This window comes from Medicago sativa, chromosome 5 (genome assembly GCF_051527215.1).
Source record: "Medicago sativa cultivar Bolivia chromosome 5, Bolivia_mono, whole genome shotgun sequence".
NCBI classification, from domain to species: Eukaryota; Viridiplantae; Streptophyta; class Magnoliopsida; order Fabales; family Fabaceae; genus Medicago; species Medicago sativa.
In genome coordinates, this window is record NC_140753.1 from 50,985,631 (window position 1) to 51,011,795 (window position 26,165).

At 35.3% G+C, this 26,165-nt stretch overlaps 3 protein-coding genes, 1 long non-coding RNA gene and 1 pseudogene across 4 annotated transcripts; 3 read left to right on the top strand and 2 right to left on the bottom strand.

The window, feature by feature from the left end:
• Positions 1-1,341: 1,341 nt before the first annotated feature.
• LOC146922784 (uncharacterized) lies at positions 1,342-5,798 on the top strand. Its single transcript, XR_015012578.1, has 2 exons — positions 1,342-1,666; positions 5,199-5,798. It is a non-coding gene; the product is annotated as an uncharacterized LOC146922784 (long non-coding RNA).
• LOC146922785 (PKS-NRPS hybrid synthetase cheA-like) lies at positions 2,201-5,145 on the top strand (annotated as a pseudogene).
• A 2,420-nt stretch (positions 5,799-8,218) lies between the features above and the next one.
• On the bottom strand, positions 8,219-19,417 carry PUR7 (purin 7). Its single transcript, XM_085715573.1, has 12 exons — positions 19,022-19,417; positions 18,745-18,846; positions 15,926-16,055; positions 14,983-15,075; positions 14,813-14,901; positions 10,457-10,537; positions 10,278-10,367; positions 10,087-10,176; positions 9,934-9,984; positions 9,805-9,851; positions 8,773-8,830; positions 8,219-8,686 (listed from the first exon to the last, which is right to left on the bottom strand). The coding sequence occupies exons 1-12, from the start codon at positions 19,328-19,330 to the stop codon at positions 8,627-8,629; spliced, it is 1,200 nt and encodes a 399-aa protein (XP_085571699.1). The 5' UTR covers positions 19,331-19,417; the 3' UTR covers positions 8,219-8,626.
• Positions 11,088-14,360, bottom strand: LOC146922787 (uncharacterized). The gene is made up of 4 exons (XM_085715572.1): positions 14,229-14,360; positions 12,131-13,906; positions 11,926-12,044; positions 11,088-11,832 (listed from the first exon to the last, which is right to left on the bottom strand). The coding sequence occupies exons 2-4, from the start codon at positions 13,902-13,904 to the stop codon at positions 11,356-11,358; spliced, it is 2,370 nt and encodes a 789-aa protein (XP_085571698.1). The 5' UTR covers positions 13,905-13,906; positions 14,229-14,360; the 3' UTR covers positions 11,088-11,355.
• Positions 19,418-21,103: 1,686 nt separating the features above from the next.
• LOC146922788 (uncharacterized) lies at positions 21,104-24,891 on the top strand. Its single transcript, XM_085715574.1, has 3 exons — positions 21,104-21,290; positions 21,370-21,720; positions 22,279-24,891. Exons 1-3 carry the CDS (start codon positions 21,213-21,215, stop codon positions 22,456-22,458), a joined length of 609 nt encoding a protein of 202 aa, XP_085571700.1. The 5' UTR covers positions 21,104-21,212; the 3' UTR covers positions 22,459-24,891.
• Positions 24,892-26,165: the final 1,274 nt, after the last annotated feature.

A 26,165-nucleotide genomic window follows, 5' to 3' on the forward strand; every position in this document is an offset into this window, starting at 1 on the left:
AACAAAAAAAGATATATTTTTAGTTAAGAACCATACGAAAAGCGCCTAAAGAATTGTACCTAAGTTTTGTCCTTATAAAAATATGCATCTATCTTATACACCATAGTAATAAGTTTCTAAATTATGATTGTAATAAATCATACATACTTTGTTAAAAGGGAAGTTGTTTCGGGCCACATAGAGATTTGGACTAAAAATGTATGTATAGATTTGGTATAAGATTAGGCAATTTAACACTAAGTTTGTTTAAGATTGATTTTCTTTGTTTCTAACCACATTTTCCTTTAAATTAGCCAAATATACAAACCATTATGCCACTGCAAAAAGAAATTGGAAGGGAAAAATGGTTGGATTCACTTTCCATTGGAAGGGAAATTATTTGAAAATTAAACAAATATTGATAGATGGGACCATGTTGAAATTTGGGGTCTAACTCATCCTTATAAAATCCGGAACCATGTTGAAATTTGGGGTCTAACTCATCCTTATAAAATCGGACGGTGAGGAGGGTCGAACTCATCCTTATAAAATCGGACGGTGAGGAGTGCCGCATCTTTATAAACTCTTCTCAAGAATCCTATCTATCCAATGTGGGACTAAATCCCACCGAGTGTTGGCTCATCCATACAAAACCAGCTTGTAAGATGAGGAGTGTCTCATCTTTATAAACTCTTCTCAAGAATCATATCTATCCGATGTGGGACTAAGTCCCACCGAGTGTTGGCTGCTAACACACCCCTTCACGATTCAGCCCGACTCAATGGGCCTGAAGCATGGATGATGCAGGAAGCCCAACGATAGACCTGATAGGCTCTGATACCATGACACGAAAATCGAAGCCTAACTCATCCATACAAAACTGGCTTGTACGGTGAAAAATGTCTCATCTTTATAAACTCTTCTTAATAATCTTATCTATCCAACGTGGGAAAAGAAAATTTACTTGGAAGTGATTTATGCTTTGTCTTCTTTATTATTCAAAAGATGGTATACTAAAATAAATTTGTTAACTTCCCAATTTGATTTGTTTCTCTATTTGTCACAACACAACTATCACAATTCGGTGGTGAATCATCACAACTACGCCAGATCCGATAGACATAACATTACCTATTGAAAGAATTGAAATTTTGATATTCATGCGATTTATTCCACATTGATAAACAAATTCTTATACACAATTCACACACAAGTGTTTGCAAGAGTATGTTAACATCAAAATTAATTGATTATTTTTAGCACAAAAGGAAAATAGTTATAGATGACAATGACATTGTAAGGAATAAAAAAATTATAAAGAGTAGTAGTATATACTTAAACAAGTACAGTATTAAGCAATTGATAAGGAAATTTGCTGTTGACACATACCATATGGCTGGGACACACATGTAAATGACCTTTTTGCCCCCTCGGCAGTTAACTGCCGAGGAATTTGAAATCCGGCTGCAGTTAACTGCCGAGGAATTCCTCGGTAGTTAACTGCCGAGGATTATGTTTCTTCAGATGAAACAGGAAACCTGCTCCCCCTACACACTATTTTCTCATCACCTTCATACCACTCCAATCCACCCCAAAATTCTAAAAAAAATTTCATCAAATCTTGCTCCAAAATGATTCAAGCATCAAGCATAGGATGATTCAACACACTTTTGACGTAAAAAAACAGGTATTGTGCATTTTATTCGGTTTATTTTTTGGATATGTCAGGGTAGTTTTACAACGTCAGCTACGTAACACTGTCATGGGGAATATCGGCAGTTTACTGCCGAGGAAATCCTCGGTACCTTACTGCCGAGGAAAACCTCGGTAGTTAACTACCGAGGAACTCTTGGGAAAAATTTTCAGGACGAAAAAATGGCAGCTACTGCCATTTTTTCAATTTTTTTTTTTTGTTTTTTTTGTTTTGGTTCATTATGACATTGATGTTTATGCATTAGTAAGTTGTTAATTTATATTTTTGTGTTGTTTAATTATAGTAATGACCGAGAACGCGGAAGATGTTTCGGGAGAGACAAAACGTAATTTTGTCCAAATTTCCGGAGATGTCAAACCGCCTAAGGTTGAAGTCAAACCAAACATTGATGGAGCTTCCGTCCATGTTGAAGCTTCTAAATATGTTAGCCCCGGTGTCGTCCCACTTCAAGCCCACGAAGTTGACACGGCTAGGTTTTTTTCTGACGACATTAAGTTTCAAGATAGAGAAGAATTGCTTGGGTGGGTACGTTGTCAAGCAAACAAGGCGGGATTTACAATTGTTACACAAAGATCAAGCTTGATCCATCCAATATTGCGCCTAGTGTGTGAAAGGAGTGGAGCTCACAAAGTGCCTAAAAAAAAACCGAAGCATGCGACAACGGGCTCAAGAAAATGCGGGTGCTTGTTCATGATTAGTGGATATCAAAGTACGCAAACAAAGGAATGGGGATTGAACATTCTTAATGGAGTTCACAACCATGCGATGGAGCCGGCTTTAGAAGGACACATTCTTGCCGGTAGATTAAAGGAGGATGACAAGAAGATTGTACATGACTTGACCAAGAGCAAGGTGCTTCCAAGAAATATTTTGATACACTTGAAGAACAAAAGACCACATTGCATGACAAATGTGAAGCAAGTGTACAATGAACGTCAAAAAATATGGAAGGCAAATAGAGGTGACAAGAAGCCGTTGCAATATCTAATCTCGAAGTTGGAGGAGCACAACTATACTTATTACTCAAGAACACATGGTGAAAGTAATACAATCGAAGATATCTTTTGGGCTCATCCAACATCCGTTAAGTTGTTTAACAATTTTCCAACGGTTTTGGTTATGGACTCCACCTACAAAACCAACTTGTATAAGATGCCAATGTTTGAGGTAGTTGGGGTAACATCGACCGATTTGACATATTCGGTTGGGTTTGGATTCTTGATGCATGAGAAAGAGGAAAACTTTGTTTGGGTTTTAAAAATGTTGCGTAAACTTCTTACTTCAAAGATGAATATGCCTAAGGTGATTGTTACCGACAGAGATGGGTCTTTGATGAAAGCGGTTGGAATTGTTTTCCCGGAAAGTTATGGTATGAATTGTTACTTTCATGTGCAAGCAAATGTTAAACAAAGGTGCGTCTTAGATTGTAAATATCCTATGGGAAAAAAGGATGGGAAAGAGGTGAGTAATCGCGATGTTGTCAAGAAGATCATGAGGGCATGGAAAGATATGGTTGAATCGTCCACTCAAGAGTTATATGCAAATGCATTAGTGGAGTTCCAAGATGCTTGTAGTGATTTCCCACCTTTCCTAGCCTATGCCATGACCACCTTGAATGAAGTGAAGGAGAAAATAGTGAGGGTATGGACAGACCGTGTGTTGCATCTTGGTTGTAGATCCACCAATAGGGTAGAATCGGCTCATGCTTTGGTGAAGAAATATTTAGACAATAGTGTGGGTGATTTGGGTACTTGTTGGGAGAAAATACATAACATGTTGTTGCTTCAACACACTGCGATACAAACAGCCTTTGGTCAGAGCGTTACCGTGTTGGAACATAGATTCAAAGATGTCACTTTGTACTCCGGCTTAGGTGGTCATGTGTCTAGATATACTTTGGACAACATTGCTATGGAAGAGTCATGTTGTAGGGAAACGTTGTGCATGAACAAGGAAATTTGTGGTTGTGTTCAAAGGACATCTTATGGCTTACCATGTGCATGCGAAATTGCAACTAAACTCCTTGAAGAAAAGCCAATTTTATTGGATGAGATACACCACCATTGGCAAAGGTTACGCATGGGAGAAGAAAGTAATGAACTTGCTTTTTCGGTGGATGATGAGTTGAAGGGTATTGTAGAACGTCTCAAGAAACTCCCTTTCCAAATGAAGCTTGAAGTCAAGGAGGCTTTGCGGCAATTGGCATTTCCTGAAACCACCATGATGTCTCCACCACCACAAAAAGCAACAACCAAGGGAGCCAAGAAAAAAGTGGACATTGCGAGGTCTAAAGGAAGAATTACATCCACTAGCCGGATCCCTTCTTCTTGGGAGGTTGTTGATTCCCAAAATCCGGATAGTCAACCGTCACCATCACCAACAACATCATCATATAAAAGGAAAAAAGGTGCTCGTCTTGGTAAAGCACCAATTTCCCCACTTCCACCACCTTCTCGGTATCCAAAGCCTAAGGCTATCCCGGTTTTGAGGCCTATTGATTATATGCCACGCTTCATGCTTCCATTTATTGAAAAAGTGGTGGATGTTATTGGCGATGGACATTGTGGATTCCGGGCTATAGCCGAGTTCATGGGCTTAACCGAACAAAATCATCTCATGATTCGTACACATCTTATTCAAGAATTGAAAGATCATAGAGATGATTATGTTGAAGTATTTGCGGGTGAGGATCGTTATAACTACATTTTAAATGGCTTACATCCTCCCGCAAATACAAAAAGTTGTGCACATCTTGTTGATAAGTGGTTGACTTTTCCGGACATGGGGCACATTGTTGCCAATTATTACAAAAGGTGTGTGGTTGTGTTGACAAATCTTGAAGTTGGTAACTCAGAATCTTTTTTCCCACTAAGAGGGCCACCACCGCCGGGCAAGCAAAAAACTCCCATCATGTGCCTTGGGGTAATTCCTAATCACTTTGTGCTTATTTACTTGAGGAATGGTTGTCCACTACCTCCATCATCTACGGAGTGGCACAATCACAAGAAACAAGATGCGGTGACTTGGGAAGATGAGTATTTGGATCAACATGAGTTGTTCCGAAAGCTCATGGCTATCGAAAGTGGAAACAAACCGCCAAAACCACAAAAGGAATCAAACAAAGCGGCGCCTATTTTGTTGGACACTCCCGAAAAACCAAAGCAACAATTTGAAGTTATTGCGGAAGATGAGGAAGATTTTATGTCACTTGATCTTCTCCAATCACTTGGCAATTAACAAGGGATTTTTTTGTCGGTGTTAGTCCTTTTTTTTTGGTAGAAATTACACCGACGTATATTTTGGGGTCAAAATTGTAATGCCAATTTTTTGTGGCCAATATATAAGTAACATTATGTAATTTATATTGATATATATGATAACATGACTTTTATTGACTTGAAACTAGTGCAATACTTATTTATAGCTTATTAATGTTTGCTCATTTGATTTATTCGTTATTACATTCCATTTAATTTTGTTCTAATCTATGATTATTTTGTTAAAGCTTTTGTCAAGTGAAACATGTCAGAGGTTGCAAGAATTGAAGGGCGTGTTAGGTATTGCGCGTTTAAAAAGACGGTTAAGGTTATGATAACACCGACGGACTCTATTGATGATTTGAAGACACAACTTAACACTTATTTTGAGCATCTTGGTGAAAATCAATATACACGTCACTTGTCTGCTCTAATGCCAATGATAGACCTAGGAGAAGATAGAGATGAATTCACATGGAAAACGGCAAGCTATATGCCTTGGCTTATTAAAGACGATAGCGACGTCGGATTTATGTTTAGGAATATGGTGGAAAATAATGTATTATATATATATGTTCGTTCCATATGCAATTGTAATGAATGTAAGTGGGGATTTAATTTAATGATGTGTAATGATGTGTAATGACTTGTAATGTGTTGTTTGATTATGGACACTATGTTCCGTTTTGATGAATTTCAAACTTTTGTGTGGTTTGAACCAAATGTCGGTTTGATTTAATTATGGACATATGTAAAAGATATTGTATTTTTCTTGTTTATGACCGAGTTTCATTGTTGTATAATTTGAATTGCATATGGAAATGCTCTGGTAAAATTACAGGTAAAAACTGGCCGAAAAATGGCTTGGAAATGCTTAGCATTAATGCAGAACCTGCTGTCTGCATAAATGCTTTCCTCGGCAGTTAACTACCGAGGAATTCCTCGGCAGTTAACTGCAGCCGGATTTCAAATTCCTCGGCAGTTAACTGCCGAGGGGGCAAAAGCGTATTTTACATGTGTGTCCCAGCCTTCTCTAATGTGTGAACAACAATTTTCATTGATAAGTATCTTCAAAGGGATAATACTTTGGTGACATAATGTCACCGTGACATTAAATCTGGGCCACACAAAGGTGTGTGTTGTGTGGTCCAAATTTAATGTCACGGTGACATTATGTCACCAAAGTGCCACCCCCTTCAAAGCATGCAAAAACATTAATAAAAAAGGGAGGGGGAAAAAGGTTAAATGCATTGTTTCCAACAACCTCCTACACCATGAAATTTCAACGAAGCACATTCTAAGCATCAATGTGTATTTCAAGATGTGGGGAAAATTTTGTAAAATCCTAACAAATGAAAATTACATTAATTAATACTTCTAGTTTTAAGCAGAAAATAATACGGTTCCACAATATGTACTCGAAGTATCTATACTGTAAGACTTGGTAAATTTCAAAAATATCATGATATAATTATTTCCCAAATCCATTTGTAGAATAAAATATGGTTGAACATACTAATTTATTGCATAATAATTACAACAGTACATATAAATTTAGAAAAAAACATACAAATTCGGTCCAAAAAAAAAAAAAAGAAAAAACATACAAATAAGAAAATTCGTTCTTCTTTCTTCTTCTTCTTCTTCTTAAAAAAAAAAAAAGAGAAAATTCTTAACTGAATTAGAAACATTATAAGTGTAGTTATTTTCCCTCAAAAAAAATAAGTGTAGTTATTTCACATGAAATTTTCTTCAATATTTGTAAAACATAACACTATGTTCTCTCTCAAAAACAACATTCAAATTTTATCGCATCAAGTAGGATTGACTTTTTTTAAAGCATACATTTTTTGAAAGTGAACAAACACTTTCTCTTGTTAAAGAGTAAGGACCACAAATGTCAATCTAACACAAACAACGATCAACTGAAACACGACTTGAGTAAACTTTGTACTCAAATTTTCCATAAATTGGTAAACATCATTGCTTATTTTTAACACAAAAAAGTCAAACAAATGCATAACATAGGTGACATGGCGCTCTAATTTAATCAAAAGCTTTAAATAGCATTATACATTAGAAGAGTACAATATTAATCCCAATTACCCCCTCTGTTTTTAATTATAAGCAAATTTTGACTTTTAGATTCATTTACATCATTAATTGAATGAATCTAAAAGTCAAAATTTGCTTATAACTTATAATTAAAAACAGAGGAGTAGATGTTATAATGAGAAACTAACTATATAAGAAAAAATATTGGATACTTTAGGGGTGTGGAATTATGCAGTTAAGCCGTAATATAGTTGAAAATCTGGTGACCACTAGTGACATGCATAAAAAAAGGAGGGCTTCATAGCTGAATTAATTGAAAAATCAATATGTTTAGATCGCGCATTAATTACTATTAATAGCCACACAAGTAATAACATGATGAATCCCTCCAGTTACCCCAGATGAGTGTGATAGTTGAGTTTACCCAAAAAAAGCACTTTCCAACTCCCCGTTTTTTCTATTTCAGTCTCCCTCTCAATTAATGGAAGTGATCTTACTTGAGGTAATTTTCACATAATAGGATGGAAACGCCTGGTCATCATGTCATAAAATGATGAAAATTTGTATAATTGTCGTTAATATTTGTAACAACAAAAAATTTTTATTTCAAAGTTTGCATCCATTATCTTTGCACTTCAATCCTTTAGTTACTGAGTTTTGCACTAAACTCCTTCAGTCTTCACAAATCTTTTATGACTAAATGTCTAGCCTTTACCATTCTAGTTTTGAATTGCTTTTAGTTCTAATTACGAATTTATGGTGAAGCCTCGTTACTCAGTGAATAACTGAATAGGCTACCCTATTAACCAATGTACAATCAAGATCGGATACTCATAGTCTCATATGCACACATTGCCCCTTAACTATATGACATAATCAAAGGAAGATAAAAACACGAATATGGTATTTTGCAGCTAGGGAGTATTCCATAAGGTAATTTTGAACGACTTTGTTTTCATTTTTCAAAATCAAATAATTTGTTGTTAATACTACTATTTTACTTTTCATAAATAATGTATTTTATTTCTAACAAAAAAAATAATGTCTTTTATCTATACGGTTCAAGAATATAATAGGTGATACATTCAAAAATAAAACAATTATATTTAAGTATTGCCGGTCTTATTCCAGTTCAACCCAGAAGCTTTTAACTAGTAGCTATTTCGGTTCAATATTGAGTTCAATTTTAATTTACTTGCTATTAATCCACCTGTTGCTTTCAAAACAAAATGACATACATTCATATCATGACATGATAAATCAACCTTACATGCAATGCAACAAGTGCATAAGGGTACCCTTATTAAGTTATTATCCAACAATGGAACTACTGTTTCGACAAACTATAGCTTCAGACATGTTCTTTTGTTACACTAAATTGATTATAGGGTTACATAAAATGGCATCCACGTGCTGGCATGACTCGTGAGGATAATACAAGATCAGACTCGTTCGTTTAGTCCTGCTTTCAAAAACAATCTTTTGTTCTTTTCACAAAGGGGCTTCCTTTTTAAGTTATATGCTTTAGAAAAATAAAAACTTATTTTCAGATCTTTTCCCGTTAATGTTTTTAATAGAGTTTTGTATGGAGCCCTTAAAAATACAGAGCTATATTCCAGGGCTACTTTAAGGATGATAATGCAGTTGCAACGTTCCGTGAAATTCGGTCGTGTATTGGCTCCTGCATGAAGAAATACAGTTCTATTAGTATTATTTATCTGCATCGGATCAGATAATGTACATTAAAAAGACTGGTTTGTGGATTACCTCGGTCGACTGCACCTCAAACTTTGATTTTGTTATAGTCTCGTATAAGAAAATGTATCTGTCCACCAGAATAGTGTGATGCTCATTTAAATGTATAAAGACAAAGACTTGTGCACTCAAAAATCAACTACAACTTGTTTCACAGAACTTAGATTTATGCAAAGAAGCATAAACTGGACAGACATGCCATGATAAAAGGATATACCAAAATTGTGCTGATTACTATGTATGAGAAGATGCTAATTAGTGGAAACATTCATGCACCATTTGATAGTATATTTGATGCAAACCAGCAAGATATAAGGTCAGAATTTTTCTTCACACGGTAGAGAAAAATATTACTTTTTTATTTTATTGCTTTAAAGTGACAATATAACGTGTCAGAATAAGATAGAGAATAATTCCTCCATCTTGTAATATGTCATAACATTTTAAACACAACTTCTAATATCTTCTAAATCATTCGCAAGGAAGTAACCTATCAACTGAAAATGTTACAAAACAGAAACATTTAAAAAAATGATTGAAACCAGTATTTTAAAGTTAGTACTTATGCAGGGCATTAACTGTTTAGTCATTACAAATATATTTTGACATGGAAAAGCTTAGGAAGCTTGAAAATGATGAGCATAAGCATGTTTGTACAATAAAAGCTAAACAAAGAGGAGATTAATGTTTCTGTTACATTGTAACTGTATTTTTTCTCTATTAACATTCAAGGATCCCATACCGTCCAAAATGAATATTTTCTTATAACTATTTTTTTGAAAAAAGAAGTGAAGATATACATGTACTGCTTCTCCTATTCCAAACTTACATACAAACTAAACGCACAACAGATGCAAATTTGATGAATAAGCATTAGAATATTTAGAAGGTTCTTATGAAAGAAAAATCAGAACATAACTACTGCATAACTAACCAAGTCCAAAGGGAAAAAAATGCACTTTTCCGGCACATTTCACTATATAAGTAAGTTTCAAAGCGAAATATGTATGAAGTGTAAAAGGAGCCAAGGGCCAGTAGACATACCGCCAAGCCAATTCACAAACAAGATCTTTGGGAGCATCAGGAAGGACCTAAAGAAAAATCAACTCATATGATTTGATGCATATTTAAAAGCTACACAATAATCCATTAGCGGTAGAAAATGTAAATTACCTCGTCTTCATAAGGGTTGCAATGACTTTTAAACCACAACCTCAAGAACTCCTAAAAAAGCATAACATTAATAGATGGAAGCCAATGTATCCACTAAATCTCTAAACCAGCAATACTCAATCTAAGAAGAAAACAAAGATACGCATAAAACACCTTATCAACATTTTCAGGCTCAAGACCATTTTGAAAGCGGTCCAAGTAAGAATTGGCAATCCAATATCTACTTGAATCAGGAGTATGGACCTGTAGTTAGGAACATAGAACCATTATCACATTTATATACTTAATAAGTTAATATGTGAGTGCATGTGAGAATCCAATGTGTATCAAAGATTGCATTTGACCTCATCAATCAACAATATTGATCCATCATTTGCCTTCCCAAATTCATATTTAGTGTCTACCAATATAAGGCCGTGGTCCGAGGCCACTTGCTGCAAAGCCAGTCAAATTGTAAAGTCAAGCATACAATAAAGCAAGCAAAATGTGGTTTTGAAATGACCTATACAAATAAGCTTATTACCTGTCCGTATTCAAACAACCTTAAAGCTTTTTCACTTGCTTCTGTATAATCAGCTCGACTCATCAGTCCCTTTTCTATGATCTGCAAGAAAATGCAACATAGAGGAAATTAAAATTTGGAAGAGAAAATGTTGCGAAAAGTTATCCATTTCTGGAAGACCAGTACTACGCCTCACTAACTAAAAGAAGGCATATTGCATGAATTTTATGATAATAGTCATGGGATCATCATAGGTTTTTACTTTTTTGTCATGCTACTTTTTAGCAACTTATGAGGTAGGCATAACTTTAACAAGTAAATCCATTATCATAATATTGTTCATTATTTCTGCTGACCAGGCCCAGCATCACTGGTCATAGATAACATTTTCAAATGTATAAATGATAAAACTGTAAAATAAATCAATCTGAAAGAAAACGACGTTGAAGATTTAGCACAAGGATCCGTTTTTTAAAAGGGGAGCAGGAAACTAATAGATAAGGTTCTTTACATAGTAGTTAATAGCGGATAGCGGCGCGTAGCGGCCGACCCCAAAAATGCTATAGCGGGATAGCGCCTAGCGCTATGACCGCTATTTCATAACTTTTTGGACAAATTATATAAATAATACTATAAATTATAAACAAACATATATCTAATATAAAATTAAATATAACATTCAAATCTCATGACACATTTATAAATCACACAAAGTAACAAACCACCTAAATCTTATGAAAGGTTTTACTCAATCATTCAAAGTTACAAACCACCAAAATTCAAAACATTACGAAAGCTTTCAAGTCTCCAACATAATATCAAAATTCAAAAGTCTTAACCAAAATTCAAAACATTAAATCCTAAAGAAAAGAACTGATAATTCCAACATAACATAGCATTGGAATCAATGATGATCATCATCATTCATCAACATCATCATAAAGCTCCTCTTCACCATAATAATTCGGATCATCCTCCAACCAATTATCATCATCATCATCATCTTCTTCTTCAATTCCTACAACATCTTCAACAAATACTTCTTGTATAATTGATGCTCTATTTGAACTTGCTGCTGCAGCAAGTTCCTTTGCTCGTTCTGCCCTAATACTAGCCCTTGTGTTCACAATAGGCTCATTAACCCCACTTGCATTGGCAACTTGATCCCAAGTTAGATCATCATTTTCATGAACAAATTCTTCAACAGGTTCACCATCCTCTCCCATCTCTCCCATCTCCCCTGTTAACCATTCAGTATGATAATTAAAATCATACAACATCACGGGGTCAATCTTGTCAAGACAATCATATCGGTCTTTCAAAGCTTGGTTATACTTAATGAAAACCAACTCTTGCAACTTCTGATGCTCAAGTTTACTTCTCTTCTTGGAGTGAATCTATATAGTAAAATTTAAAAATTAGTTTAATATCCAAGATTGTAAGATACTCTAAATCTCTAATAATGTTACTTAAGCTAGTGTAATGCTTACATGCTCGAAAGTAGACCAGTTGCGCTCACATCCTGAAGCACTACAAACCAAACTCAGCACTTTGATGGCCATTAGTGTCAAATCCGGAGTTTCTGCTCCATAATTCATCCACCACTCAGCTGCAAAAATACACAGTTTTGATCTTAAATTCTTAATAAAATTGCTAGTTATGTGATATAATTGTAAGAAATTAACTTCCATTTACCTGGAGACAGTTTTGACCGTAGCCTTACTGCTGCCTTTCCTCCAAATAATCCTCCAGCACGCCTGAATTGTCCCAACTGAGTTGTAACCAAGTCTGCCACTTCATTACATTCACAAAGTGTCTCAATGCATTTATGCAAACCTCTCAGCAATTTGGGATCGTTCTCAATTTCTGGTTTGCTATAAAAGTATTTAGGATTGAGGTAGTAACCAGTAGCATGCAATGGATGATGAAGTTGGCACTCCCATCTTTTATCAATGATTTTGAACACATCTTTATACTGACCTGCATTAAAATTGAAATTTTTTTCAATTTGTTCCTTCGCGTTATCCATGGCTGCATATATTTCACCCATTGCAGGTTTTTTCTCATTATCAACCATTCTTAGCACGTCAACAAGAGGTGCCATGGACTTAAGAGTGTGGAGTACATCATTCCAAAATGATGGCAGAAGTGCACATGTTGCTGCCTGCCTACCTTTAGCTTCCTTATTGCACTTGGAACTCAACCATTCTTCACATAAAAACATCTCTCTAAGCTTGGATTTTATTTTGTGTAACCTTTGCAAAGTAAGAAATGTGGTAGCAAACCTTGTGACTCCATGTTTAACCAACTCAACATTGTTAGTTTTCTTCCTCATTAGGCTCAAAGCAAATGTGTGGTTAGAAATGTAGCCTACAAGAGAACACCCCTTTTGTATAGCCTTTTTAATCCTAGGAATCTTACCAATATCTTCCAACATGAGGTCTATGCAGTGTGCAGCACATGGAGTCCAAAAGATGTGAGGTTTGTTCTGCATTAACTTTTTGCCAGCATAAACATAGTTGCTTCCATTGTCAGTAATCAATTGCACCACATTTTGCTCACCCATCTCATTAACAAAATCACTCATCAATTTATACACCATTTCTCCAGTCTTTGACTCTTCAGAAGCATCAATACTTTTGACAAACATTGTTCCAGCAGTAGAATTCACCAAAAAATTAATCAAGGTTCTACCTTTTCGGTCTGTCCAACCATCGGACATAATCGAGCATCCATATTTAACCCTTGCGGCCAAATGAGGCACCAACATCTTCTTAGTTTCTTCCAACTCTATTTCAAGTAGTGGTCCCCTAATTTCATAATAGCTTGGTGGTTTCAAATGACGACCATAAGCTCCAACAGCTTCCAACATTTCTTTGAAGTGTTTTGACCGTGCAACATTAAAAGCAATTCCATTTGTATAAAAGAATCGAGCAATAAATTGTATGGTTCTTGCCCTTGCTTCTTTTTCAGCATCTTTAATGTTTGTTTGCCTAGTACTGGTACTGGTAGTCTTTTCCCCCATAAACAATACATCCAAAGGACCTTTCTTGGCTTTGGGAGCAGACAAAGAGGAATCAGATGGCCTCTTTCCAGTTCGAATTCTCCTTATTTCTTCAATTTCTTCTTGAACATCATCATCTATTTGCGCTTGGACCTCTGCAATACCTTCTGATTTCTTTTTTTTCTCATCCAAATCAGCTTGCAACAATGCCTTAACCTCTGCTGGTGTTTTACGACATGCTTTTACATCACCCGTAATTCCCAATTGGTGTCTTCTTGCTCTACTAATTCCTCCATTGCTGACCTTATCACAGAAATCACAGTAAATCTTTTTCTTATCATTCAAATCCTTCCAGTGATTAAATTGCCAAGCAATGTCGAGATTATCACCGGTCCGCTTATGTCTTTGAGCACATGAGTCAACAGACACAGAGTTTGATTGAACACCAGAACCTGATGCCGCCATGACTGTGTTGTCCACAAAAACAACAAAAATAAGGAAACAGAGAGCAGAATAGAGGATGAACAAAACAGTAGAGGAAAACAACAGAGAAAGATTGAACTAAATGTGTCCTGCGTCTGAGAGCAGAGTTTATCATAGAGATCTCACAGATAACCGAAGTCATTTGTGTTTTTTTCAATCATTCATGAGAAAACAGAGAGGAAGAACAAAACAGAGGATATGTTTATGAACAAAACAGAGGAAGGGCAAAACAAAGAGGAAGAACAAAACATATTGTGATATGTTTATGAACAAAACAGAAAGGAAGATTTATAGAAGAGAGCAAACCTGAGGAACGGCGGCTGTAAGGAGAAGAGGAACAGATCTGCCGTTTGATGCGGTTTTGAGAAGATGAACAGTGAGAAGATGAGATGCGTTTTTGAGATGAGAAGATGCGGCGGTAAAGAATGAAAGAATGAAGAGAGAAACTGAAGTTATTAGGGTTTAACGAAAATGACAAAAATACCCTTGTTTTTTTTTTAAAAACCAAGGACAAACTTGTATTTTCACGTAAAATGAAATAGCGGTGCTAGACTGCAAAACCGCTATGCAGTGTTGCGGCCGCTATTGCGCCGCTATCTCATAACGCTACGCTATGGCTTATTGCATAGCGGACCGGGACCGCACCGCACCGCGCGGCCGCTATTCGCCGCTATAGCGCCGCTATTGACTACTATGGTTCTTTATCCCTATAAATTTATCAATCAATTTTCAGATGTGATAAATCAACTAGCTAAATGGTTCGCTACTCTCCTATTGTCTACTTTTCTGTCCAAATCCAACATTTTCTTTTTGATCATTTCAATTGCATATGAAGCTTAAATTCAATCATAGCCCAATGACAAGTAGAAAAGTAAAACTAGGCATCATACCTCATCTGGAGTGACTGGAACGTCGTGATCTGCAGCTTTGGTGGTTGGAGTGAGTATATTTTTCGGCAACTTTTGATTTTTAACCATTCCTGTCATATGATAATATCCTATTACACAGGGCTGTAATTTTTTTTAATAACTCCAAAAGAATTTGAAATCTCGATTCTCACCATCAGGCAGGACATTTCCACAGTAGTTACGATTGCCTTTATTGTACACTGTCCATAGAGAAGTATCCGTACTTCCAGTGACAAATCCTCTAGCTACACACAAGCAAAATATGTGTCAAGGTGATGGTTTTGGAGTCCTAAACATCCACTTTTAAAACAATTCAAATATTTCACAACACTTTAAAATAACAAGATTTTTAATTTCAAAGAAGATGTTAAAGTTAAGAATCTTTAGATATCCCTTTAATTGTACAACTTCCTAGATTGATTGTATAACTCCTAGAGTATTCAACTTCCTAGGCTAGTGCTTACTAAATAAGCATTCAATGTATTTATTGTAAAGCCATTATAAATACAAGGTGTGTGATCTCATTATAGATTACACAGACTTTACGTATTTTACAGAAGAAAAGGTACAAGACGACATGTAGATCTTATTAAATTCAGATAATTATGAATGGTTACTGCAACTGTTTTACATAAGATTATTTAAGCATTTAACCACTAAACCAATATTTAGGGATACTCTTCCAAAATAATTAAACAAAAAAATATGCCAAGCATACATCCACGCCATATATTATCTTATTATCCAAGGATATCATTTTGAACAAAAGGACTAGTCATCTACAACCAATATTAAAAGACATTAACATTTTTTATTTTAACCAATCCCCGGACGTTAGCATTTGCATTCCCAATAAGAAATTCAATTACGTTATGATAATGTACTTCAGTTGAAAGATGCCTTAAGAAAGCTCTAATCCCCACCCAATCCAAAAAAAACTGTTGACTACCTCTTCAAATTCCAATTTTATTTTAGATGATATTTCATTAAAAAGTGAAATTATGTTAAAAACTATAGGAATTCAGAAACAAAAGCTGAGAACAAATTTTAATCATAGAGACAAATAACAACTCTCTGTATTGGCAAAGAACTCACCAACAAACTCAACAGGGAAAACTGAACATTTCTTCGCTATTGTCACATTTTTATCTGGAGCCGACACAACTGCATTAGAAACTATGTGGCTTGTTCTCTCAAACCACCACAGACTTGTCTCATTAAGAACCTGCAATTTCAAGATAAAACAATCAGGTTACTGAATGTTGCATATATAGTAACCATCGACCAACCAGGTAGAAGGGATTTTCCACACAGGTTTTGAAAGAAGACCAATGTAAATAAAAATTAATGGGATTGAATAATAACAGATCACTAATTTAAATTTAAGACAATAGAATTGAAGCAAACCAAACTACTAAATATAAAACAATACAATTATCATCTGATAGAGCCGTGATAAAAAGTTTGATAAATGGATGAATGTTATTATTGATTGATGATGAAATTGAGTACAATCTGCAAATTGCAGCCCAGAGCATAAGATCCTCAGAGAAGAGACATTTCTCTCTCTACCTAAACCATAAGGTTCCTAATAGAATGATACTGAATGAATCCCTCTTTCCCTCCTACACACCTCTTATACTCCCTCTCGCGAGTATTTCCCCTCCACTCTCTAACTAACTTGCCAGCTCACCATTTCCTCTCCAATTTGGGTTTTTATCATCACGGGCCTTATCATTGTCACCGCCTTAAAAACAACCTTGTCCTCAAGGTTGGAAATGGTTTCTATTACTCTTCTTTCTGCTAGGAGACCCTTCAGTTTGCTTGAGAAATGTATAAGATTCAAGCCATTGAAGACACTCAGGTTGGACATCAATTGCACTTGCACCCAAATGCTTGAGGACCAAAACTTCCCTCTATCATATACCAACATAAGCAGCAACCAAATGCTTTTGAACCAAATTTTCCCTCTGTAATATACCAAATGAAGCAATCCATGGATTGAAAGCAGAAAGCGGATTTCTCCAGCCATGTTCATATTCAGTAACCACCATATTCAATCTATCATATACCAACATAAGCAGCACCCAAATGCTTTTGAACCAAATTTTCCCTCTGTCATATACCATATACCAAATGAAGCAATCCATAGATTGAAAGCAGATTTCTCCAGCCATGTTCATATTCAGTAACCACCATATTCAATCTATCATATACCAACATAAGCAGCACCCAAATGCTTTTGAACCAAATTTTCCCTCTGTCATATACCATATACCAAATGAAGCAATCCATAGATTGAAAGCAGATTTCTCCAGCCATGTTCATATTCAGTAACCACCATAAGAGTATTGTTCTTCCCTGGATCACATTGTCTGGTCACAACCGATGAGTACAAGGATATCATTTCAAAAGCAAACTCATAGTCTTCATTATTCCCATAAATTCCTCTCAATGCCTTCCATACAACAACCACTTGTGCGTAAGAAACCAGCCCATGTTTCATATACATCTCAGCCAAGGTAGTTCACAAAGTCTCAATTAATGTATCCAATCTATCAAATTTAAACAAAATATCAAAAGCTGACTCTTCTGCTTCTCAACAGCATGACAACACGATTTACGATATCCTCCATTGCTACAACCTCTATTTGAAAAGCAGACATCAGTGTTGTAACTTCCATTTTTCTATTCAGATTTGTTAGCATGACAATCTTCCTATTGCAGTTTAACATAATTTCATTTGACCCATTACCGTCACGCGCCCAAGAGTTTTGTCCCATTTTGTAATGCGATCTGAAGCCATGACTCGACTCCGATAAACATTCACACTAGGAAGAGTAAAATTGGAATTCTACAACATAATCCTCCACCGAGCCAGTGTGTTTCAGCACCATGAGTTCTTCTAATGGATTCACCAAAGCAAGCTGAATCTCCTCAGTGATCACAGCACGCAAACCCTTTGAGATTTGCTTCTACACGTCCCAAACGTTTCTCAACATTATTCAATCGCTCAGCCATTTGGGTTTTTGCAGCCCAGAGCATAAGCTCCTCAGAGAAGAGACATTTCTCTCTCTGCCAATAGATTGATACTGAACAAATCCCTCTTTCCCTCCTACACACCTCTTATACTCCCTCTCACGTGTATATCCCCTCCGCTCTCTAACTAACTTGCCAGCTCACCACTTCCTCTCCAATTTGGGATTTTATCATCGTCTCAGAGACTACCCCCCCCCCCCCCCCCCTACAGATAATACAGCAACACACATGCAGTACAGAGTTCCCTGATAATAACCGCATAAGTTACCTTCTAATCTTAACTTCCCTAATAATTGTCAATACATAAATCTGCTGTGTGCTACTCCCTCTTTAAAATTTTTGGTCGTTTTAATATTTTATCATTGTTTTAAAACAATGTAGATCTTAGAGTAGTCATATTTTAAGCATTGGAATACGAGAATTTGTGAAACGATTAATGATTAAATGAAGGATATTTTGATACAAATATACATCAATCAAATGCTTTTTGGTCTGTGTGGTAAAACAGTAAACTACAAACAAAAAAATAAAAGGAATAGAGGGAGTGTCACTACCAAGCAGTTACTGCTACAGTTTCCAATACTATCTAACTGGTTTTCCATCACAGTGAATCATGCAAAGAATTTGAATCATCACCATTTCCTAACAAGAGTTTAAACAACATACACTGCCAAAGTAAACCAGTTTTACACTAACATCCGATGAGAGTCCATTGTTTTACCACACCATCTCACTCTTATAAGTGTATCTAAAATTGATTACACGAATTAGCAAAGTAGTGAGTTTTTATTAAATGTCGGTGTAAAACTAAATTACACTATGCATGCCCCTTTAACTCTGTAAATAAACAGAAGACGATGAAAAGAATCACAAACCTGGCCTTTAAAAGGAATGGAAGCAAGAACCCTATCGAAAGCACTCTGACGATCAGTAGTCACTAAAACAAGATAATCCCCGCTGTCATAAATATCTCGAACCTGCCAACATTACATTGACTAAGCTACTTATGAATATCAAATATAACCCTGTTTGGATAAACAACTTAATTTGCAGCTTATAGAATAGCCGCTTATCATACATAAGCGCTTTTTATAAGCTATGTTAGAGAACAGTTTATAAACATTCATAAGTAGTTCTCTCACAAGTACTTACTTTGCCGCGAATTTTGGATTTGAGTTGAGGAAGAGAGAAATGAAGGTTGGTTTCAGAGAGACAATTAGAGAGGGAAGAAGTGATGGGACCAAGAAGTTGTTGTTTGCGAGTGTTGTTGATGAGAGTATCTCCAAAAGAAGGTTGAATTTCACCTTGTTTTGGCGTCGTTGAAGCGTGAATCATGGTTGGGATTTTGAATTTGGTTGGTTTGAAAGTGATTGTGGTTGTGGAAATGGGGTTGGTGATGATTGGAATTTTGGTGTGGAAGGTTTTTGGAGGGTTTATGGAGGAAAGTATAGAATCTGACATAGCGTGCTGTGACGGCTTGCACGACGCGGTGGCTGAGGTTTAGAGATTCACGCGGCGGAAGTGAGGTTTCAAGTGAGAGACCCAACTGAGTTTTAGGGTCACGTGCGGGAGGGCTTGTACAAATGGTATCAATTCGAATTTTTGTTTGTGTTGAACAAGGTTGACTGTTGAGGACATGCCAAAAAAAAAAAAAATCGTGCTAAGAAGCAAATTACTATTAGACCAAAGATCAAACATATTTTTTTAAGTAGTTCATCGGCTAGAGCTCACGCAATTTAATCGTGGAGAAGTGAAGTGTCTGAAGTTCGAATCCTGATCCCTAAAAGTAAGAAGTGGAGTGTTTGGGATTCGAACTCCAACCTCTACATATAATATGCAATATCCCAGAAGGCGGAGCCAGAAATTTTAAGTAATGGGGGCAATATTTACATATAAATTTCTAAAAAAAAAATAGAATAAAATAAGTGTTACAAAAATATATTGAGTATATATTTTTTTTAGATAATATTGGGAACTGCTAATTTACACCCACTTAAATACACTAAGGTGTAAATTAACAAGTTACACCCACTTATATTTTACTAAAACATCATTTTGTTTCTGTTCTAATTAACTTTAAATAGAAGGGCAATTTTGTAACTATCGTAAGGAAGATCCTTAAAAAAAGAAACAAAAAAGACAATGACATGCTTAAGGTACAAAATATGTAATGGAGACAAACTTTTAAGGAAACAATATTTGGAATGATGAAAGTGATCAATGTAAATTAGTGAGGTGAGTGTAAACAATTTGATAAAATTTATATAAATGGGTGTATATAATCAAGTCGGTGTAGGTTGCTAACTTACATCTTAGTGTTTTTAGGTGGTGTAACTTGTTAATTTACACCTTAGTGTTTTTAGGTGGGTGTAAATTAGCAGCCCCTATAACTATAGAAGTAATGTTTTCGAAAAATGAAACTAAATAAAAGAAACAAAGAGTAGGAAAACACATACAGGAGAGGTGCATGTATTATTTATAATATCTAATCTAGTTATCATAACTCTATCATCATATTTATAATACTGCGTGTATATATTATCATAACTCTATCATCATATTTATAATACTGCGTGTATATATGTATGTGTTGGTGCTGGAAATCTATGATGTAGTATTATATAGGATGTATATGAAAAAATCTTGGTGCTGGAAATCTATGATGTAGTATTATATAGGATGTATATGAAAAAATCTCAAAATTAGTGGGGGTACTTGCTTGCACAAGAGCCAACATGGCTCCGCCCCTGAATATCTCAAAATTTGATTTCTACATCAAGATTTTGTTAGTTCTGTTTTAACTTTTGTCGTTTTAAAAAATTCATATTTAATTCCTTTCATGTTAAAAAATTCTAAATTTTAGTAAATGCTTTCACAGTATTCTAAACTTTTGTCTCAAAAAAACTGTTCAAAAATTTAAAAGTTTAAGGTAATTAAACAAACTTTGTTTTAGCAGGGACTAAAATTAGAAGTATTTTTTTTTGCAACGACTAAAAAACCTATTAAAATTAAGGAATGACGAAACTTAGAAGTTCCCAATTTTATAAGGGTCAAAAACATATTTAACCCAAAATATTTTAACAAGATAATTTTGAAAAAAAAGTTACTAATAAACAAAAGTAAAACATCAAAAAAGGTTTTTGAAAAATCTTAAACCCAAATGGAGCTTTTTTATATTTTGAAAAGAAAAAAAAATTAAATTAAATAATCGAATCTTCAATTTTTTTTAAATAAATAAATAAACTATCGAGTCTTCATCTTTCGCGGTTTACAGCAACAGAAAGAGTGAAATTCAATTCATCCTCAAAAGAATCACAATCTTCTGCAACTGTGTTCATCAACAATGGCGTTTTCTTCAGCATTCCATGAACGACTCGAACAAATGGACCGCACTCGAATTCAACGCATCTCCTTACTTCAGGTTCACTTCAATTCATCTCCACTTCCTTTCAATTCCGATTTCAGCATCCAATTTTTAAAATTCGCATATCAATTTTCAGGCTGAGAAAGAATTGCAAGCGCACAAATCTCGTATTCTAGCTTCAAAGCTTGCAAATATCGGAGCCATGGAACAACGGTGCATGCTGTTTGATCGAAAAATTGCATCGCAGAATTTCAATATTTTGTCTCTTAAGTCTCAAATTGAGAACCTCGAAGCGAAATATGATTCTCTTTGGCAAGAATTGAGGTCATTGCAGAATGAGGTGGAGGAGATTGAAGAATTGCACAAAATGAAAGATAGGTTTTTTGAAGTAAAGAAGATGGAAATGAAGGAATTCAAGGAAATGGCGGAGAAGTTTGTGGTGAAATGTGAATTTGAAGTTCTGAGTTTGAGGAATGCAGTCAATGAGGTAATCGGAAAATCAATAACTTCATACAATTTTTCTGTTTCATTTCGTTTAAAATTAAGTTAAACATACAATAATTATGTTTTTCAGGCACCTAGAAATTAAGCTTAATTTATACTATATAACGACGTATGTAGCACCGACACTCTATAGTGAAGGTGTGTTCGAGTGTCTGATACGCATAGCTTATTTGACTTGATGCTAACACCAACATGACACTGACACACTTGTGGTTACATACAATCATTTCTACTGTCTTAAACTATTATCAATACATATGTGTGAGTGTCAGTGTCATATCCAATGCTCATGTATGTGTCGGTGCTTCATATACTATTTATAGCAGCTGCATATTTATGTGCATATGTCATGATTAAAATTTTAAAGTAAAACAGAAATTAACATGTGTGTTTATGGTATGCTATATATCTGCTTCTGTTGATCATGGTTCTGCATTCCTAGCTATCAATTTGTATGAAATTAATAGTAACAATGTTAGATTATGATCAATCTGGTGGGTTGTTAAGTGTTTGAAAGTGATTTTTTGTTTCTGGTTTTCAGCTGAGGTCCTCTTTCATGGATCTTAAAAGCAACACAAGAAACTCGTGTAATTCTGAGATAGCTGATGCTGAAGCGAGGAGGTTGAGACTCTTGGCTGAGAAGGAAAATGTATGTAGAAATATTGAATCTAATCACCAAATAAGAGCACAGTTGCAAAAGCAACTTCAGAGTATTATGTGACACAAGCAAGCTCAAGATAAGGGAAGTTGAAGACTACCTAGCTGTGGTAACTTTGCTAAAGACATGTCCCTCTTTGCATATATCTTTAGACCTTAGAAACCTGCCACCTTCAACTGGTTTAGCTTGCACTTCATTGATAGTTTTTTAGGATATGTACTTTGAATTGATGATATAGAGTAGAATGAAGTTGATTGTGATAAAATATGATAACACCCCTCTTTTAAAATCTAACAATCAAATGTTAGCTCATTCCACTTCATTCTTCCCTATACCTCAAATGCAAAGATACTCATACTTTCAGCTTTCAGGGGATTAGCCATTCATTCATTAGTATTGTTAGTATTAGTATGAAAAAATGGAATATTCTGATGAGACGTGCTCAATCGGATGAGAGACAAACCGTATCAGCTATCTCTGTTAAAAAAGGTCAAGCAAAAAAACTTTGATCATGGTTTGCACAGATTTGTTTTGTTATTTTAAATGGGTTGCACAGGTGTTAATTGTGCATGGCATAACCATGTTTAGGATTAGGTAACAGAATTGCTAATTATACATGACATAACAATGTTTAGGATTAGATATACAATATGGTTTCCGGTGTGACAGAGTATCGAACCTATAGGTCATCAAAGTTGAAGAGTGAATTTTCAACCAAGTGATCCTAGGTTAACCGGCAGATATACAGTATGGTTCAAATTTACATCACAGACTTAACAATGCCATTATCCCATAAAAAAGGATTTTTACAATTTACATGGGCGATGTGAGACTTAACCACTCACACTTGAAATCCAACACAAAGATAGACATGCAAGAGGTGAAGCTTGAATTAATAACAAGGGTAATATTGTGAGATATTTTAGGAGGTGATATGTTATAAATAAGAGATGGATTACCAACTAAATGATCAGAAGCACCAAAATCATAGAGTGAGATAGGCAAATTGTAGAATTACTGAAAAAGCTGAAATCTCCAAAACCAACCCAACAGCAAAATAACCTCCAAAACCCTTTATCAAACGTGGGACCCACAAAATGGAAAGGGTCCCAAATGAATCAGAAGCGAAAGGCGAACCATGCATTCCCCACAGTTAGCAAGTCGGAGCCATTGGATGAAGATTAAACGGTCCATTTTTTAAAGCTCGAATCAACCTTTAAATGAAATGCGTCTACATCTACGGGTTCCAATTGTCCGACTGTTCTGATTGTGTGGCGTTTTGACTGCATAAAATTTGATGTTGTGTGTGTATATCTTTAAAGCATCAAATTAGAAACTGATGATGTAACAGTGATAAGCAATTGTAGAGATAATGAATCACAAAGATCCTTTCATTACAATACGAACTGATACAAATGAAGAATCTAAGAAATTCTGGATTGAATATTATTAATCAATCGCTTTTTGGAATGGAAAAGTACTAATTATTGCAACGGAAAGGAAGATAAATTTATTCACAAGAAGGAGAAAAGGACGTGTATCAAGTTGTGCTCCCTCTTCATTTCTTCATTCTTCTATTTGTACAGACAAGAGGAATATTTTCTGTTAGGCATTCTCTCTCTCTTGCCTCTCCTTGGCTCCATGATGTAAGAATCACATACCATGTGTCCTTGATTACCTTCCTTTTGTCTTTTTCCTTCAGCATTCATCTCTTGCCAGCTCACTGCATTATCCTTAATCATAACAACTGATTAATAGTATTTGAATGACGTAATCATGTTATGCGCCGTTTATTTTAGGACTTTTATATGTTGTACTTTGACTTGTATAAACTGAAATCTCTATGTGATTAATTTCTTTTGGTTAACAATCACCTTTAAAGTGCACACAGTAATTTTTTATTTTTATGGTCAGAATGTGCTTTTATGTGTTTTCTTTTTTATTCACGATGATGCTTTTTGCAGAGTTCTCCTTTATCAATGGCTGGAGGACAGCTTGAAATCAGGGGAGAAACTTTCAGAGGATCGGTATGTACTAAAGTTGGATCCTCAAGGTGAAGGTATCAATGAACCCGACAAGTCTTTGGATCCTAAGCCAACTGATGAGATAATTTCTAGCGAACCTCATCAATTACAAAATAATAAGATCAAATCATCTTATGAGGATACGAAAATTGTAAACCTTGAAAGTAATGAAGATAGAAGAGAAAATGGACCACTTTCATCAACAAGCATAGCAAGCAGTCGCAGGGAAGTCGACAGTTTAAGTTATGCTGACAGAAGACTACATCCCTACAGTTGATGATTATTTGCTTTTAATATTTTTCATCCAAAACTTTCTTCTGGCTCCTCTGAATAAAGTGACTTTTGACAAAAAAAATCACTCTTTTCTCAATATCTAGTTCTGTCTAATTGTGTTTAGTTATAGACAATAGGTTGGAGGGAAATTAATGTAGACGGATTTGGAGCACATGCATTTATGAAATATTGGGTGAGTGTGGGGTGGGGGTTCCCTAAGTGCCTGGGTATCGGAGCTGGTTTCTGATGTCTCACAAAGGGCTACACCAGAAAAGGCTGAATGAAGCATTGCAGAGTGAAGCCACCAAGATGTTTGCACTTAGGCGCAGTGCTATGATAGGGACTTGGTTATTATGATGTGCATAAGCCCCACATTGAGTGGTATGAGATGCTTAAGTGGTTTGGTTCTCACCCCCATTGAGTGGTTTGGTTTGGTTATTATTATTTTTTTCTTTCTAGTGTGTGCGTGCTTAACATTTGTCATTTATTGCAGAATAAAAGTGCATGTGTTGTTTGGATACTGGTCTAATAATAGTCTGACAATTTCTGTTAACTATGATTGTTTCCATTTTTAGAAAGTTTGGTTCTAATATTCAATTATGCTTCTTATTTACTTCTTTCTTTTAACAGTTTTTTAACATTTGGCTTTGTTCAGTATATACGAATGACCTTCCATTGTTAATACATACATCTGAATTTGGTCCTCAATAAGACATTTGTGCCATTTCCTATGTAATTATCTAGCAATTTGTTTGGGTCAGGTAATAAACAAAGTGACAAACAATTGTTGTGTTCAGATTCAGGAGATAATCACTACTGGGAAGTTATCGAAATTGGAACACTTTGAAAATGATGAAAAGGTATGAAGTACTTAGCCTTTTTTAAATACCTTTGCATCATATTTATTAAATTTTGGCATATATGCACACGGATGCGTTTGTAATACAATTTTTTTTTTTTTTTGATTCTTATTGTAATACAAATTAAATTTAAATGAAATTAAAATTGTAATACAAATTTAATTTGTATATCTATCAGATTTAATATAGTAACACCATGTATATTGTCGATATGTTGATAGCAATCTTACTGCCTTATCTTCTTCAAGCTGATTCAACTATAGGTGCAAACAATATCCTTATTTGGAGAAGTCTGGGGTATAGGTCCAGCCACAGCACTGAAATTGTATGACAAAGGACATCGTGCATTAGATGATCTTAGGAACGATGATACACTTACGAATGCACAAAAGTTAGGGTTGAAATACTTTGATGATATCAGGCATTGGATTCAACGCCATGAGGTCTGTGTGGGGTTCTACCTGTTATATGCTATTATTTCATGAGATGAACACATTTTGCAGAAAGTTGGGGAGGATGTTTTGCCTGGGGTGAGCACTATAATCTCCAAACTTCTTTGAAATAAGGAATGATTCAAGCTTTATTAAGAGACCTCCAATCTCCAACTTCAGAC

Excerpts from the sequence above, each read along its gene's own strand:
- LOC146922787 (XM_085715572.1), bottom strand. The coding sequence starts at position 13,904 with ATGGCGGCATCAGGTTCTGGTGTTCAATCAAACTCTGTGTCTGTTGAC. Across the intron at positions 12,045-12,130 it reads ACGGTCAAAACTGTCTCCAG|CTGAGTGGTGGATGAATTAT; the intron begins GTAAATGGAAGT and ends GTATTTTTGCAG. Across the intron at positions 11,833-11,925 it reads ACTGGTCTACTTTCGAGCAT|ATTCACTCCAAGAAGAGAAG; the intron begins GTAAGCATTACA and ends TTTACTATATAG.
- PUR7 (XM_085715573.1), bottom strand. The coding sequence starts at position 19,330 with ATGTCAGATTCTATACTTTCCTCCATAAACCCTCCAAAAACCTTCCAC. Across the intron at positions 10,538-14,812 it reads TTCCAGTCACTCCAGATGAG|ATCATAGAAAAGGGACTGAT; the intron begins GTATGATGCCTA and ends ATTTTCTTGCAG. Across the intron at positions 9,985-10,086 it reads AGCCTGAAAATGTTGATAAG|GAGTTCTTGAGGTTGTGGTT; the intron begins GTGTTTTATGCG and ends ATGCTTTTTTAG.
- LOC146922788 (XM_085715574.1), top strand. The coding sequence starts at position 21,213 with ATGGCGTTTTCTTCAGCATTCCATGAACGACTCGAACAAATGGACCGC. Across the intron at positions 21,291-21,369 it reads AACGCATCTCCTTACTTCAG|GCTGAGAAAGAATTGCAAGC; the intron begins GTTCACTTCAAT and ends ATCAATTTTCAG. Across the intron at positions 21,721-22,278 it reads TGAGGAATGCAGTCAATGAG|CTGAGGTCCTCTTTCATGGA; the intron begins GTAATCGGAAAA and ends TCTGGTTTTCAG.